This window comes from Leptosomus discolor, chromosome 12, assembly GCF_034619465.1.
Source record: "Leptosomus discolor isolate bLepDis1 chromosome 12, bLepDis1.hap2, whole genome shotgun sequence".
Taxonomy (NCBI): domain Eukaryota; kingdom Metazoa; phylum Chordata; class Aves; order Leptosomiformes; family Leptosomidae; genus Leptosomus; species Leptosomus discolor.
The window spans coordinates 14,038,677-14,053,985 of record NC_141402.1 but is presented as its reverse complement, the minus strand read 5'-3'; the positions used below and the strand labels follow the sequence as shown (position 1 = coordinate 14,053,985).

The window sequence follows — 15,309 nt, the reverse complement described above, 5'->3', positions numbered from 1 at the left end:
GCTGGATCCTGGAGACTCCTATTAAAACCGACACCAATCTACTCAGCAGCTCTGCCCAAGCTCTATCCCTGTTATCTTCAAGACAAAAAAAAATATTTATTCCTTTTATTTATTGCTCAGCCCAGCCAGGGGAGTGGTGGGTTATATTCCTCCCGACCCTTGGCAATTAAATATTTTCCAAATTCAGCTGGCTCCACACAGGCGAATCAACACCCACCTTGAATCCCGCCGGAGGCACCCTCAGGAGTCGTGGGACTGCAGAGAGGCCAAGGACCTCATCGGGACTGCAGAGGCAGGTCAGCGGAAAATCTTGACTAATGGTTGTGATGCACGAAAAGGAAAGGCTCTAGATTAAATTTGCAGGCTGGCAGTTAAAAAAAAACCCAAACATTCCCCCATCTGCAAAGCGAGTGCATTTGATCTAGAAAGCAATGAGATTCCATAAACATAGCACCTCCAGATAGATTTTTTTTCCTTCCAGAGCAAACTCACTACCACTTGGCCAGTGTCAGCTTAAATTATTTCACCTGGTTCATATTTTCTCTTCAAATACCAATGATGACCAGCTGACTCATTTTTACTTTGAGAAGAGCAGCAAGATCTGGATTACTTGGCTCTAGGCTGAAATCCTGACCTCAATTCACCGGGAATTTTACCTCTGATTTCCATGCTGCCAGGATTATTATCTTCAGGTCTTTCATCCAGCTCCTCTTCTGCTTTTACTGTTAGGAAAACATTTGTTTCAGACTCGTTCGGTCATGACTACATTTCAGAACGTGGCTCATGGTTCACACTAGAAGAATTTGCACCATGCCATTTTGAGACACCTTCGTGTGTGACTGCATGCTTGCTGGGGGACAGCGAGATGCCTGCTATTCTGCACAGCATCAGGGTGTGTCTTTAATTGCACCTTAGTGAAATTAAAGTTTAAACAGGAGTCAGGTAGAAGAGCACCTCTTTGTGCCTGATCCTCCTGTCCTCACGCAGTCCAAAACTCACTCTACTTCAAAGTGAGGGTCAGGCACCTGCTGCTCACCGCCCTACACACTCGTTTTAGCAATAGCTCCTGCAAGAAGTGGCAGAGCACCTGGTAAGGGTAACTTTTAAGCCTCAGAATGACCTGATGATTTTTTCAACTTGATCACAGCACAGGAAAAAAAATGTACTTCCTCCTGGCCTCCACCATCTACTAAAGGGCGTTACAATCCCACGTAATCAGAGTATTTAGCAACGTTTCTGACCAGGGCCCAAGGTAGCAGGTCCTTACAGCTTCTGTCCAAAACTCAAGAACTGGCCTATTAAGAAATAGCTATGTTGGTGGATATAATGCAAACCATTAAAAAACCTCTAGGCCAGTGTTACCCATGGTCTTCCACCTCCTCTGCTCTGTTAGGGGATATGGAACTTGGTTTCTCTTTGGATCTGCAGGATGCTGAACGCTAGCGGGGTTTGGGCTGACTGCTGTTATGGATGGCACATACAAATGCTTAAATGCTGCCCGGTATATAACATACGCTGAGCTCCCAGTAATGAGTCACAGCAGTAATTGTTCTGCATGACATAAACGTGCTTATATTGCGCTGCTGGATCCAGGTACAATTAACTCCCTGCTCTGTAGGAATACATACCTTATTGCGGGCAGGGCAGCCTTATTAAAGTTAAACTACTGTAAGATGAACGTGATGGACTCCCCCAAGGGAGCTCATCGAACCACTCCCTTTGCAGGTTCACCACTGGCTGGGTTATGTTTGGTCCACATTCAAAGCTTGCAGCAAAATTATTGCTATGAATCTAACAGGGAGATTATAAAATGATTGCTTTTCAAGATTAAGAGCAAATAAAATTTTAGTGCTGTGTCTTCAGAAAGTTACTATGCTAAAAGCAAATTTAAAGCTGTAGGCGAGAAGATAAATTAATTAAAGAATACAAACAAGAAGCCAGGGGGTGAGGAGGGGGGAGACATTATCTCATCATGCTGCATCATCACATGATATCTTACACCCCATCGCAGGGAAAGGAGGGAGCAAGCCCCAAGGCAGAGGCAAATAAGAGGGAATCCAACTTGCGGAGTGAGAGAAGGAACAGCTAGATCCCACAGCACTGTATTACCTTGCCACCCGCTCCTAGGGAGGGAAGCAGCCACAGAAAGGTGTAGAGGAGACAAAGCTCCTGGGGCTCCCCAAGGCATGCCAGGCCTGCATGAAGCCAGGTATGTGTCTCAAGGTCCACATCCCCTACAACTCCACCTCCTTCTCATGGACTTCCAGGGTTTGGGCTACCATCAAGCTAAGCCACTATCCATCATATTTGAAAAGTTGTGGCAGACCAGTGAAGTTCCCAGTGACTGGAAAAGGGGAAACAAAACAACCATTTTTAAAAAGGGCAAAAAGGAAGACCCGGGAACTACAGGCCAGGCAGTCTCACCTGTGTGCCCAGCAAGATCATGGAGTGGATCCTCCTGGAAAATATGCAAGGGCACATGGAAAATAAGGATATGACTGGTGACAGCTAACATGACTTCACTAAGGGCAAATCGTGCCTGACAAATTCAGTGGCCATCTACGACAGGGTTACAGCATTGATGGATAAGGGAAGAGCAACAGATATCATCTACCTGGACTTGTGCAAAGTGTTTGATGCTGTCCCGCACAACATCCCTGTCATTAAAATGGAGAGACATGGATTTGACGGATGGAGCACCTGATGGATAAGGAATTGGCTGGACAGTCACATTCAAAGTGTTGAGGTCAACGTCTCAATGTCCAGGTGGAGACCAGTGATGAGTGGTGTCCCTCAAGGGTCCATACTGGGACCAGTACTATTTAACCTCTTTGTTGAGGACCTGGACAGTGGGACTGAGTGCTCCCTCAGCAAGTTTGCAGATGACACCAAGCCAAGTGGTGTGGTTGATACTCCAGAGGAAAGCAATGCCACCCAGAGGGATGGGCTGGAGAGGTGGGCCTGTGTGAACCTCATGAAATTCAACAAGGCCAAGTGCAAGTCCTGCATCTGGCCTGGGGCAATCCCAAGCGCAGATACAGACTGGGCAATGAGTAGATCGAGAGCAGCCCTGCAGAGAAGGACTTGGGGGTATTGGTAGATGAAAAACTGAATATGAGCCAGCAATGTGAGCTCGCAGCCCAGAAAGCCAATCGCATCCTGGGCTGCATCAAAGGAAGTGTGGCCAGCAGGTCAAGCGAGGTCATTCTGCCCCTCTACTCTGCTCTGGTGAGATCTCACCTGCAGTGCTGTGTTCAGCTCTGGGGCCCCCAGCATAAGAAAGACATGGACCTGCTTGCGCAGGTCCAGAAGAGGCCATGAAGATGATGAGGGGACTGGAGCACCTCCCCTGTGAGGACAGGCTGAGAGAGTTGGGGTTGTTCAGCCTGGAGAAGAGAAGGCTCTGGGGACCTTATAGCAGCCTTCTAGTACTTAAAGGGGGTTACAGGAAAGTTGGGGAGAGATGCTATATCAGGGAGTGTAGTGGTAGGATGAGGGGTAAGTTTTAAACTGAAAGAAGGTAGACTGATACTAGATAATAGGAAGAAATTATTTCCTGTGAGGGTGATGAGACACTGGCACAGCTTGCCCAGAGAAGCTGTGGCTGCCCCCTCTCTGGCAGTGCTCAAGGCCAGGCTGGATGGGGCTTGGAGCAGCCTGGTCTGGTGGGAGGTGTCCCTGCCCATGGGGGGTGGGGGAGGTTGGAACTAGATGGTCTTTAAGGTCCCTCCCAACCCAAACCATTCTGATCCTGTGATTGCCAAGCTACACCTCATTTTCACAGAACGAAGTGGACGTATTATTCTATTCATAAATCTTGACAAAGAATCATACGGACTCAGAGCAACGTGAACAACCTAGAGGATGGTGAATATAGCCACGACCTGGTTTGTCGCTCTGCAGGTTCTGGGCACTCCATGTCGATTCAAAACCCGCTCGTTCCAATACCCGGTCTCCCCGGCCGGCTGCAGGCTGGCGGGGCGCAGGGCAGCCTCTCCGCCAAACCGGAGCTCTCCCGCCGCCGGGCCCAGCCGGCCGAGAGCCGCTGCGGGGCGGCGCACGGCAGCCGGAGCCCCCGGGACACCCCGGGCGCCGGATCCCGGGGGGCTCCGGCAACGAGCCAGGCGTGGGCTCCGAGCCGCGGGAAGGCCACGGGTGCGAATGCATGGGGGGAGGCTGGGGGGATCGCGCTGGAAACCCGCCCCTGCCGCGGGGGCGAGCGGGGGGCGGCGGGGCCGCTCTCCCCGCGGGCGAGCTGGGGGCGCGGGCCGAGCGCCCGCCTCTCCCGGGCCCGGCCGACATTAGAGGGCACCATTGCCCCACGCATAGGGGCCATCCCGCCGGCAGCTCCGCCGCCCCCGCCCCGCGGCGGGCGGGAGCGGCCGGGCAGGGCGGCGGGGGGCCGCGCCGCGCTTCTCCGTCGTTCTGCAGCCGGGCCGGGCAGGTCGGGGGGGGTTGGCGGAGGTGGGGGTGCCCGGCGGCGCCGGCTGCCCCGGCTGCCCTGCCCGGCGGCCCGACCGCCCCGCCGAGGGGCAGAACTGGGGGGGGGGGGGGGAGGGGGCAAGGCCGGGGCACAGAGGTTTGTTGCCCGGGTCGGTGTTCGGTCAGCGCCGGGGCCGCACGGCCGGGGCTCGGGCCAGCGCGGGAGCGGGGAGGAATGAGCGGCAAGGGGCGGGGAAGAGGACGGGACTGGACAGTTAAGACTTGGATTCTGGATTCCAGTTAAGACTGGAAACTGTTTTTAAGGTCTTTATCATCAGGATTCTTTAGACACCCTCCACTTCTTGCAAGCCTGTCGCTTTCATAGTCAGATTTCAAGAATCTTCTAGTGTTTGGGTTTTTTTTTCCCCTACTCTTAGATTTTGTTTCCTCTAGGTGTGCACTGGGATTCATCTGAAGATACTCCTGAAGCACTTACCTCTGCTCTTGGGCTTGTTTTCTCCCCTGTGCAACAGTCCAGGCCACAATCTCCTTCAGGACGCATGCAAGCATTAAAACCCCTGTTTACTTAAGAAATATGAAACCAAAACTAAAACCCATGTACTGGCCCCTTCACCACCACCTCCCCTACAGAAAGTAGAAATAACCTATGAAAAGCTACTCCAAAAATAATATTACTGTGGATCAAGATGAAAGGCGAGGGGAATGTCACAACAAGCAAAATGCAAACCTCTCATTTAATACAAAGAGCGGCAACAAACAGTACCTGTGAGCACAGAGCATGACTTTCACAGAAATGATACCAACAGAAAACCAGGGAGTATAAATAAATGGAGTATTTATCTGCTGTTCAACTGCACAGTCAGCAAAAAAAGAGCCACCCTCTACGGGTACGTACTGCCAGCCCACCGTGGTGTTTGGTACCCACCAGCCTGCTTTCCAAGTTAACAGCACGGTGTCGATAAGGCTCGCCACAACACGGTTCACGGAGAGGATCCCACAAACGACTCAGGCTTCCAATCAGTTACAGAGGGCCAGATGGCGAGTGGACTTCATCTAGTAAAATGACATGATGGAAAGAGCAAAGGAAGAGCGTGAAGAGAGAATGCGATGGCCCCTGGTGCACTGGCAGGTCCATCAATAGATTAGGCTAAATTCACTGCTACCTTTGTGCTACCCTAATGATGCGCAGCAGCTGGACAGCAAGGCTAGCTCTTCTTTTAACATCCAAGAACAGAAAGAATAATTAAAAAAAAAAAAAAAAAAAAGGAAATTAAATAATAGAAAGCATTTTACTGAGTTGTTAGCTTTTGCGTATTTTTGAGAACGCACCAAAAAGCAACCCAAATGGAATTAAAACTACCAGAAGTTTTTCAGGGTTCTGTTCAGATTAGCTTTTCCCCTGAACTAGTGTGGTTTTGCCTAGCTATCAAATGTAATAATTTGACTTTTTATGACCATGTCAAGAAATAGAAAATTCTGAATGTACACCAGCTTGAATAACTCGAAGTGTCACTTTGCTGGTGAAAAAGCCTCAATGAGAAGTTTGGGCAGCCTGCACTAACTGGAACTTTAATTGCAATTGGTTTATTTAATCAGGACTCCAGAGTACCAAGAAAATTGCCGCTGGTATAAATGCAAAACTGCAAATTGCTTGTGATCACACACACAGTAAAAGAGAAGTGCATGGAGATGAAGTACCGACGTTTTTTGGTCTGTGTCTCTGCTAAAGCAATTATGGAATATAACATGTTCTGAAACGAAGCAACCGTATGTGTCTTGCATAGCAGTTGAAGAATCCTGAGTTAAACATTGTTGAGCGTTTACGATAACGCTGTATTAAAGGAAATGAGAAGGGAGCAAAGCACAAACCTTCAAGCCAAACAACAGGTCTGCTTGCCTGGCAGCACACTGAGGACAATTCCTGAAGGAGATGTTCACCCCGAGACTCTCCAGAAGATGGAGGCGGACCCATTTGCCTCCATACACAAATGTCTCACCAGACCCTCTCTTTTGAAGAAGTTAACCTGGAGCTCTGCCACGACCTGCCCTATCAGAACGACAGCGCCAAGGTGCTCTTTCGTTACATTCGTAACGTCTTATCAAATTTCCTTGGTTACTCCTTGCTCTGTTTACAGTGCAAGGACCTCTCTTCCCCTATCTGCCAAGCCATCAGACTCAGCCCTGGCTCTGATGGTAAACCTGGAGTCTTTCCAAACAGGAATAGTCAAAAGCAATAAACCTCCTGCAATCGCAATCCCTTTGCAGTGATGCACAAGCCATAAAGGAGTTTGCTTTCCCTCCCCTCACCCTTTCGAAACAGAGCAGCCAGCAGGAATAAAGTCATTGTTTTTTCTGACATAAGCAGATATGACTTGGATATTTTGAGCAAAAATCTTTCATTCTTATGGGGCATTGTTCTAACCATAGCGGTAATTACTCCGCTTAATGTTCTGGAGCAGGAATTTCTAAAGAAGCTAATGGGCTTGGTGGTGGGAGCTCTCGGGTAAGACTTTGTGGCTCATGTTAGGCAAACTGCTGGTTTAGAGGATCATAGCATACCCCTCTGGTCTTAGAGTTCACAGATTCACTAAATTAAAAACATCTCTCCATGCAAACAGTATTTCCTCCTCAAACGGGCTGGATGCTCTCTATCTCTGCACAGAAGAGGAGCACAGACACTGCTAGAACAGTCGACCGTGAGCGGAAAGTCCCCAGGACTATCGCCACCAGCTTAAAACATAACAGTGTAATGGGGAAAAAAAAAAAAAAAGTCAAAGAGATGGGGAACATTGTCAGTGAGGAAGACAAACTAGAAAAAAAAATAAAAGAGCTGGTAACCTCAAAACTCCAGCTGCTTTACCTCCCAGGTGAGCTGGAAGGTGAAGCAGCCTCAAGCACAAGGCAACTCCTGAAAATACTTCCCCATTCAAACCGTAGTTCCTAGCATCCCTCAGGCACCACGTAAATACTGGCTAACCTCTGAAAATGGTTTGGAAGGACCACGATGTGGATTTTGCAGAGGGCACGCCCACATCTTGCAAATAGCAGGGAAGTTTGCTCGGCTTGTGTCGCAGGAATGTCTAAAACCGAGGAGGTAGAAAACAGGAAAGGCGGCCGCTGGCCTCTCCCGGTGCTGGGGGAGGACGGCAGCAGGTTCACAAGGACTCCTCACAAAGAGCTCCTGTCTGTGGGGACCCGGCCATTGCCATTTGGCTCGTGTTTTGAATACAGGGCATTTTTTCAGCAGGTTTCTTGAGGAACTTGAGGCATTTTCTGCGCACAGCACATTTATTTCTAAAACCACCCCATCCTACATCCCGAGAGGTGCGCCTGATGGCTGCTGAGAGAAGTCCCAGCTGAACACTGTGCCATGTTCAACACGTTCCCCAACCATTCCAGCTTGGCCTGGGACCCACCCCTTCTCTCCCTGGCCAAACCCTTGCTAACTGATGCTCACCTCCTGCTTTTTAAGATGATGTGTTTTCAGCGATGAGGAAGCAGGAGAGCCTTCTTGTGACCTGCTCCCTGAATGATCCTTTGTGCCAGGAGACCTCTGCATGGCCACCCTCAAGGGCCATTTTGGGAAGGAAATGACAGTGTGGTAATATTTACCTAAAATCATCACATGGGTAGGTTGTGGTCCAGCTCACACAGGAAACCAACAACATCTGTTGAGAACACCACATCTAAACAGGTATGTTTTTAAAAAATGCCTTCGCATATCCTAAATACCTGTGCTACCACAATTTGTGAAATGAGAGCGGTCTGTCTGTACCATCGGTCAGCGAAGTCTTCTGCCAGGAGTGACTCTACGCCTGCCCAGGAAGCAAGTGGGGATCTGCACCCTGAAGGCATTCGCTGCATCTTCTCTTGACTGCGAAGCTACAGACCTTTCCCACTGAGCAGCCCACCTGCCCCCACGGATGTCAGAAAATTATTTCAGGAGATCAAACCAGCCACAGCATCTCATTGCTCGTCAGCCTGAGCATGGAAAGCCCCTTCCCGTGCAGTGAGCCAGGCTGCAGCCTCCTCTGCACCTCCGTACCAGCCGCAGCCAACCCCAGGTCCACGGGTCCCAAACCATGGACGCTGCTGGTCTCTCCTGGCACCGTCAGTCTTCAGGAGCACCGTTGAAGGTGCAGTACCTGGGAGCCCTCAGGAGCTGTCCTGGCTGCCCCAGGCTCCTCACTGGCATGGCAAGGGCAGGAGCGAGTGCCCTCAGTGTCACTGGAGGGCTGCTCATAGATGTGGGCTGAATATGGAAACAGCACAGAGGAAGATGACTTATTTTGGCCCAGCTGGGGGAAAGGAAAGGTTTTCCATGGGTGCAAAGACTATTGCCCCTCTCCTTGAAGCTGGCACCTGCCTGCAGTCACCATCGCCCTAAGGGGCCTAAAGCTGTGGTCTCTCCAGCCCTGCAGTAAGCTGGCACCTGGGCAGTCTCTGCACAGCCAGCACCACCCTAGCAATTAAAATTAATTTTATTCCTTCTAGGGAATAAAACCATCCAAGTTGTCTTTGCTCAGGGGTTCGAGTTTCCCAAAGGCAAGAGCAATAGGAACACGGAAAGCCAGGGTGTCCCCAAATGTGCAAAGAGTGACAAAGGTCCATCTTTTCCCTTGTTGTTTGCAAATGAAAAGCTCACTGTGGCAACCAGCCTCCAAAGCGCGCATCAAAATTACGATGATGCTGGGGTCCAATTTTAGCACTGTGTCAATTATGCCCCCCCTCCCTTTCCTTTCATACTCCTCCATCCCAAAACAACAAAAGGCAATGATTGCAGTGACCTGCAGAAAATGTAAAGCACAAGCCAGCTGATCCCTGGCAACACAATAGCGAGATTAGTTCATCTGCAGTGAACAAACACGTATTATGTGGGTTTTAAAAGTTAGGAGAGGAAAATGCTGTGGTTTTCATGTATTTCTATTCAGTAAGGCTGCAACTTATTACTTCCATGCAGCCAAGAAGCCCTATTTTTAAAAATAGCCTTCAGCTTATTTTGAAATCTGCAAGCATCTCGCTTTGTTTTGCAGCAGCGTCATAAAAAACCCCGAGACAGAAACGATCCCGTTTTCCTCCACACGCACCACCTCCCCCGCCCCAAACCCCCGCGCCCCACGGATGCTGAAAAACCTCCTCGGGGAAAATAAAAATAATAATTATAAAAAAATAACAACAACACACACACCCCCTACGCGCTGAAAAGGCACCGGGAGCGGGGAAATAAACCCACCCCGCACGTCGCGGCGGCGGACGCTGCAGCGGAGCCGCGGCCGCCGGCAGACAAAGGGAGCGGGGCCGGCGGCGGGCGGGGAGCGCGGCGGCCGCCCCCCGGGGCCGGGCCAGCGCCGGGGCCGCCCCTCCCGGTGCGCGGCGGGGCCGGTCCGGGCCAATGCGGCCGGCGGCGGCGCGGCTCTGCCCGCCGCAGCCAATGGAGGGCGCGGGCAGGAGGGCTGCGGCGGGGGCCGGGGGGCGGCGGGGGGGGGGGGTCCCCGCCAATCGCGGCGGGCCGGCGGCAGGGAAATACTATTATGCTAATGTTGTTTTGCTCGCACTCGCGGGGAGCGGGGTTTAAAAGCCAAGCGGCCGGGGGCAGGGGCTCAGAAGCGGGAGGAAGGGCCGGTCGGAGCGCGGAGGGTAGGCGAGGAGAGGAGCGGCGGGGGTGGGGGGCACCCATCCCTTCCCAGCCCGCCGCACCCCATCACCCACCCACCCCCCCCTACCCCGCGTCCTCCCCGGCGGCGATGTCCAACGTGCACCTCTCCGGCGCCGCCGCCCTGGAGCGCCTCTCCGCCCGGCGGGCCCTGGCCGAGCACGGCCGCAGCCCCGTCTGCAGGAGCCTGTTTGGGCCGGTGGACCACGAGGAGCTGGGCCGGGAGCTGCGGAACCTCCTGCGGGAGATGGGCGAGGACGACCAGCGCCGCTGGGACTACAACTTCCACACCGACACGCCGCTGCCGGGGCCCGGCCGGCTGCGCTGGGAGGAGGTGGAGGGCGGCTCCGTGCCCGCTTTCTACCGGGAGACGCTGCAGGTGGGGCGGCGCCGCGTCCCCCTCCGCCGGGCGCCCCCCTCCCCGCCGCCGCCCCGCGCCCCCGCCGCCGCCAAGGGGCCCGGGGGGCGCCTGAGCAGGGAGAACCGCGCCGCGCCCCGCCGCCGCGGCATGCGGCTCCGCCGGAGGGGCCCGACGGCCCGCATCACAGGTGCGTGGGGGGGGGGCGCTGGGGGGGGGGGCGTCCCGCCGCAGCGGCTGCTTGGCCTTCCCCCCCAACCACCCTCCCTCTCCGTCCCCCATCCAGATTTCTTCGTGAGGAGGAAGAGGCCGGCGGAGCCCAAGGCGGCGGCGGAGCGCCCCGCCGGCTGCCCGCCGCCCCCCGCCGCCGTGCCGGCTGAGCAGACGCCCCGCAAGCGGCTCCGGTGAGCCAGGTGAGGCGCGCCCCGGGGGCGGGCGGGGGGTCCGGGCGCTTTCTGCGTAGTTTGTCTGGCCTCACCCCACCCCCCACACCCTTTTTTTTTTTTTTTTCCTCCCCCCTGATGATTTTTTTTTTCCCCTCCTCCTTTTTGTTCCTCCCCAGACTTTTGCACTACGGCACCCACGGGAGAGGCGGGCCGCCCTCGGAGGCGCGGCGCCCCGGAGGCGCGGGGGACCGGGGCGGGCGGCGCGGCGAGCCGGGACCCCCCCGCGCCCGCCGGGACCGGGAGCCGGAGCGGAGCCGGAGCGCCTGCCCGCCGGCCGCGGTCGCGCACGGAGCAGTGTTAACGTACAACTGTGCAATGTATTACGTTTTGTATAGAAATGTATTATGCCTAATGTGAGTACACTGGCCAGAAGTGTAAAAGCTTTAAAAGTCATTTATATGAAATGTTTAATCTCTGCTGAGCTCTCAGTGAAAAAAAAAAAAAAAGAAAAAGGAGAAAATGAAAAAAGCAAGTGTATATTTGTACAAAACTTTTTTTTAAGAGTTATACTAACTTATATTTTCTATTTATGTCAGAAATGTGGATAACTTTGACATCCAATAGTCTGGTTTTTTTTCTTTTGGTTAAGCCAAAGGGCACTATATTTGCTTTTGTTATTTACAAAATGTAAATTTATTTTTATAGTGGGATTTTTTTTTTTTTGCATTCACAAGATGTGTAGCTATGAATCAAAATATTTTTTAGACTTTACTTGAAGACAAATCCATTTCAATGGTTCCTGAGCCGGTCTGTACCACTGCCATTGCAAATAATGCCACAACTTAAATAAAAAATACAAGCCAGGAAACCTCTGCAAGGCTGCTTGGTGTGTGTTGTGCAGACGCCCCGGGGCTGGGGGGGGGGGTGGGGTGGGGGTTGGCTGGGACAGCCTGGGCTTGGGGAGCCAAGCCGAGCTCTGCGCCTTTGGGGGGGGGGGAGGGGGGCTCGGTCGCCGTCGCGGGGCAGCAGGCGCCCCCCTGGCACGACCCCGACGCGGCGCCGAGCTTGGGGGCGATTCGGAGGGCAAAGGAGTTCGTTTTGCCTTAAAAACGAGCGAGTGCTGCCGCAGTTAACCAAGCGCGAGGGGAGCACACGCCCTTTATCACACCCTGAATTCGGCCTTTCAGCACATTTTGTGATTACTTTTAACGGTTTCCCTCCCTTTTTTTTTTTTTGTTTTTTACCCAAAGCTGTCTCAGCCCTGCCTTGAGGACCCGGCCGTCCTGGGGCCGCTGCCTCCTTCAGTTGGGGACAGCTTGGGGGGGGGCGGGGGGGCGACGGCGACTGGGGCGTGCAGACCACAGCTCCCCCGTGCCCTTGAGGGGGATGCTCGTGCCTGGGGGGGACTGTGTGCAAAGCCCCCCCCCCAACCCCGACACGGGGCTCTAAGCCGTGGCTACGGCAGGGAAAGACTTCCTGGCACCCTCTTGCCCAAGGCCAGCAATGATTTACGGGGCGAACGCACCAGTGCCGGGAAAGGCAGCGCTTCCCGCTCACCGCGAAAGGGGAAAAAGAGAAACGAACAGACAAAACAAACCCTCCCGCCAGACAAAATAACCGGCATTTTGGCATTAACGCTTTGGTGGCAGTGCTGTCACAAGCCTGCACCCAAGGCAGTGTGTGTGTGGGGATACCCGGTCCCCTTGGCCCAGGAGCAGGTTAAAACTACGGGATCCACACACAGCCCAGTGGGGTCAGGGCACGTGTCCCCCAGCTCGGGGTCCCAAATCCAGCGCTGCCCAGGGAGGGGGGAACAGGCTACGTCTGGCCCTGGCTGCAGGTGGTGCAAGGATTGGGGTACTGGAGAGTCCAGATGGTAAGTAGGGATGCGGGAGGGGACAGTGGTCCTAGAGGGATGGGGACCGGCTGGCTGGATTTGTCCCTTTCAGACCCCACTCCCCAGCCTATCACCTCCGTGGAGTCCTGCACCCCCATGCTAGACCCAGCAGGTGAGCAGGGGGACGAGGTCATCACTCCCCAACCCTATGAGCTCTGCAGCGATGCTCTTTCATAGAGAGGGGAGGGAGCCGAGAGAATAAGGCTCAGGGTGAATAAGGCTCAGAGTTTATCCGCATCATCTTCCCCTGGCCCCCGCAGCGCTCCTCTCTGCCACCCCCACCCCCCTCCCGTCACGGCCGCCAAACGCTCCTGGCTGTAAAAGTAACATTGATTACCTCCAGCTCCGTGATCGCTTAATCAGAACGGGATTATTTTACACGCCCGCATCAGTGGCTGCTGACTCAATACGATTTCCCCCCCCCCCCTTTGAAAAGAAAAATAGCTTTTCCCTTTCCTTATGAAAGCCAACAATACCCGGAGTGAGGCAGCTGGATCCTCCAGGATTTATGGGCTTTTCTCTCGCTTTCATGAAAGCAGGTGCCTTTGGGACCTCCATTGTCCCAGCCCCCAGCTAATAATAGGACTTTCTGCAATGAAAGATCCCTGCTCCCAGCTCCCAAATACCTCGGCCAGAGGAGCTGCTGCCTGCCCCGAGGTGTAAGCCTGGCCTGGGAGGAAAGCCCTCGCCCTGGGGAGAGGTTAGGCACAGGGCTCTTTAATAAAGATAATTCCAGCTCTTGGGCATCACCCGAGAGGAGCTGGTGGGTTTCCATCACGCCGCGGGGAGGGCGGTGTCCCGCAGCCCCCTGGGCTCTGCTCTCCTTGAGGGCCCGGGGGTGCGGGCAGGGATACGGGCAGGGGTGCGGGAAGGTGTGCGGGCAGGGGTGCGGGAAGGTGTGCGCCTGCCCGCCACCCCTGCGCCCTGCCCCACCCAGCCCGGCCGGCCCTCCTCGCCCCGGCACAAAGCACACTGCCCCTATTCTTTCGGCCTTTGTAGCCATATGGCAAATCCATGTAGACACAGCCAACATCCATTTATTCAGGCACATAATGTCCCGCAACAGGGAACAATTGGAACTTTGTTTGCTTCTATTATTGATGCGAATGGGCGACAGAGAGAGAGAGAGAGAGAAAAAAAATCATTTAACTATAAGAGATATCCAGCTAATTATGAACCATATGTGCCTATAGTTTCAAAGCAATCCAATGAAGTTCATTTTAAATCTAGACTACTTTATTAGTACAGAAGACAGATGTCTCAACAGTACATGCATCAGAGGAAACCATGTAAAGAAGTTCTTGAAATATTTAACTAGGACTCATTCATTGTCAGAGGGGCTTTAAAGTGCCCTTTATCATGAGAATGCATAGGCAGAAGCGGAGGGAGGCTGCCTGTTGTTACCACCAACCCACTTACCGCTGAACAGTAAATCCCAAATTCCACTTTGGATTTGAAGACAGGAATATTTTTGGAAAGGATTCAAAATATCAGGGGTCTTGAAGGACCGAGCTTGCCACTCATTACAGCTACAAAGCACAGGTCGTTACTTGAGCCTTCTTAATCCCAGGCTGAAGCCAGCCACACAATTACAGGAATAATCTACCCCAAATCACCACCGCTCCCTCTCCCGAGGAGCAGAGCTCATGTTTGGGGGACGGTCACTGCAGTTCCTCCCCTGCCCTGAGACAGAGCAAGATGGGAGCATTAACGTTGCTGAACCTCCAGAGATTTGTTTCGCATGAGCATCTCTCGATTTGAATCCTGCAGTGGGTACCTAAAGGGAAAGGGCACTGCAGGAAGACTGGAAGAGAAGCTTGGTGGGAGAAAGTCCTTCAGATTTATTTTTTTTTTTTTTTAGGAAATGTAATTATCAGCAAACGACCTTGGCAAAAAAGGTTAGCGCTATCTTTATGAACACAACAACATCTAGCAGTAATTAAGCCCACTTCAGTTAGCTGAATGCAACATATGGTTGACACTGGGAATCATTCTCCTTCCTAGCCGCAACTTTTCTTTCTGGGCCAAAACTTGTTCTATTATTGCTTAAAATAAACAAAAAGCTGCTTTCCACTTCTTGAGCAAATATTTGTCGCTAATGAGCAGAAGGTGTAGGTAACAGGATGGGGAAAAACCCGTCATTTTTAAAGAATAATTTCCTACGTTTGGGTATGGAAATAAAATAAATTCACTAAATGCCCAGTTCACTTGCAACGAGTTGTGACTGCTTGGCAGGGCGGCTACGTGGGGAGATCCATGCAAAGGATGCACAGGGGGAGGCAGAAATGGCATTGACCATGTCTAAGCAGCAACACAGATAACGAAGAGAAAGACTACATGAATATATACCAACACACACATATATATGCATACATGAAATAATTAACCAGGGAGTATAAAGTAATTAACCAGGGAGCTGGATTTTTTTAGCAACCTTGTCACCTATTGCTACTGAACAAACTCACAATGGTTTTCTAGTGCCTTCCCCTCAACTAGCCTGTACCCTCTCAGAAATGTTCTTCTTGACAAGCATTTTTGCAACAAAGCAGGCCAAAACACAAACCAGAAGTCT

General features: G+C 52.6%; 1 protein-coding gene across 1 annotated transcript; it reads left to right on the top strand.

The window, feature by feature from the left end:
• Positions 1-10,187: 10,187 nt before the first annotated feature.
• Positions 10,188-10,862, top strand: CDKN1C (cyclin dependent kinase inhibitor 1C). Its single transcript, XM_086472396.1, has 2 exons — positions 10,188-10,644; positions 10,741-10,862. The coding sequence occupies exons 1-2, from the start codon at positions 10,188-10,190 to the stop codon at positions 10,860-10,862; spliced, it is 579 nt and encodes a 192-aa protein (XP_086328522.1).
• Positions 10,863-15,309: the final 4,447 nt, after the last annotated feature.

Coding starts and splice junctions, on each gene's coding strand:
- CDKN1C (XM_086472396.1), top strand. CDS start 10,188: ATGTCCAACGTGCACCTCTCCGGCGCCGCCGCCCTGGAGCGCCTCTCC. Junction 10,645..10,740: donor CCCGACGGCCCGCATCACAG/GTGCGTGGGGGG, acceptor TCCCCCATCCAG/ATTTCTTCGTGAGGAGGAAG.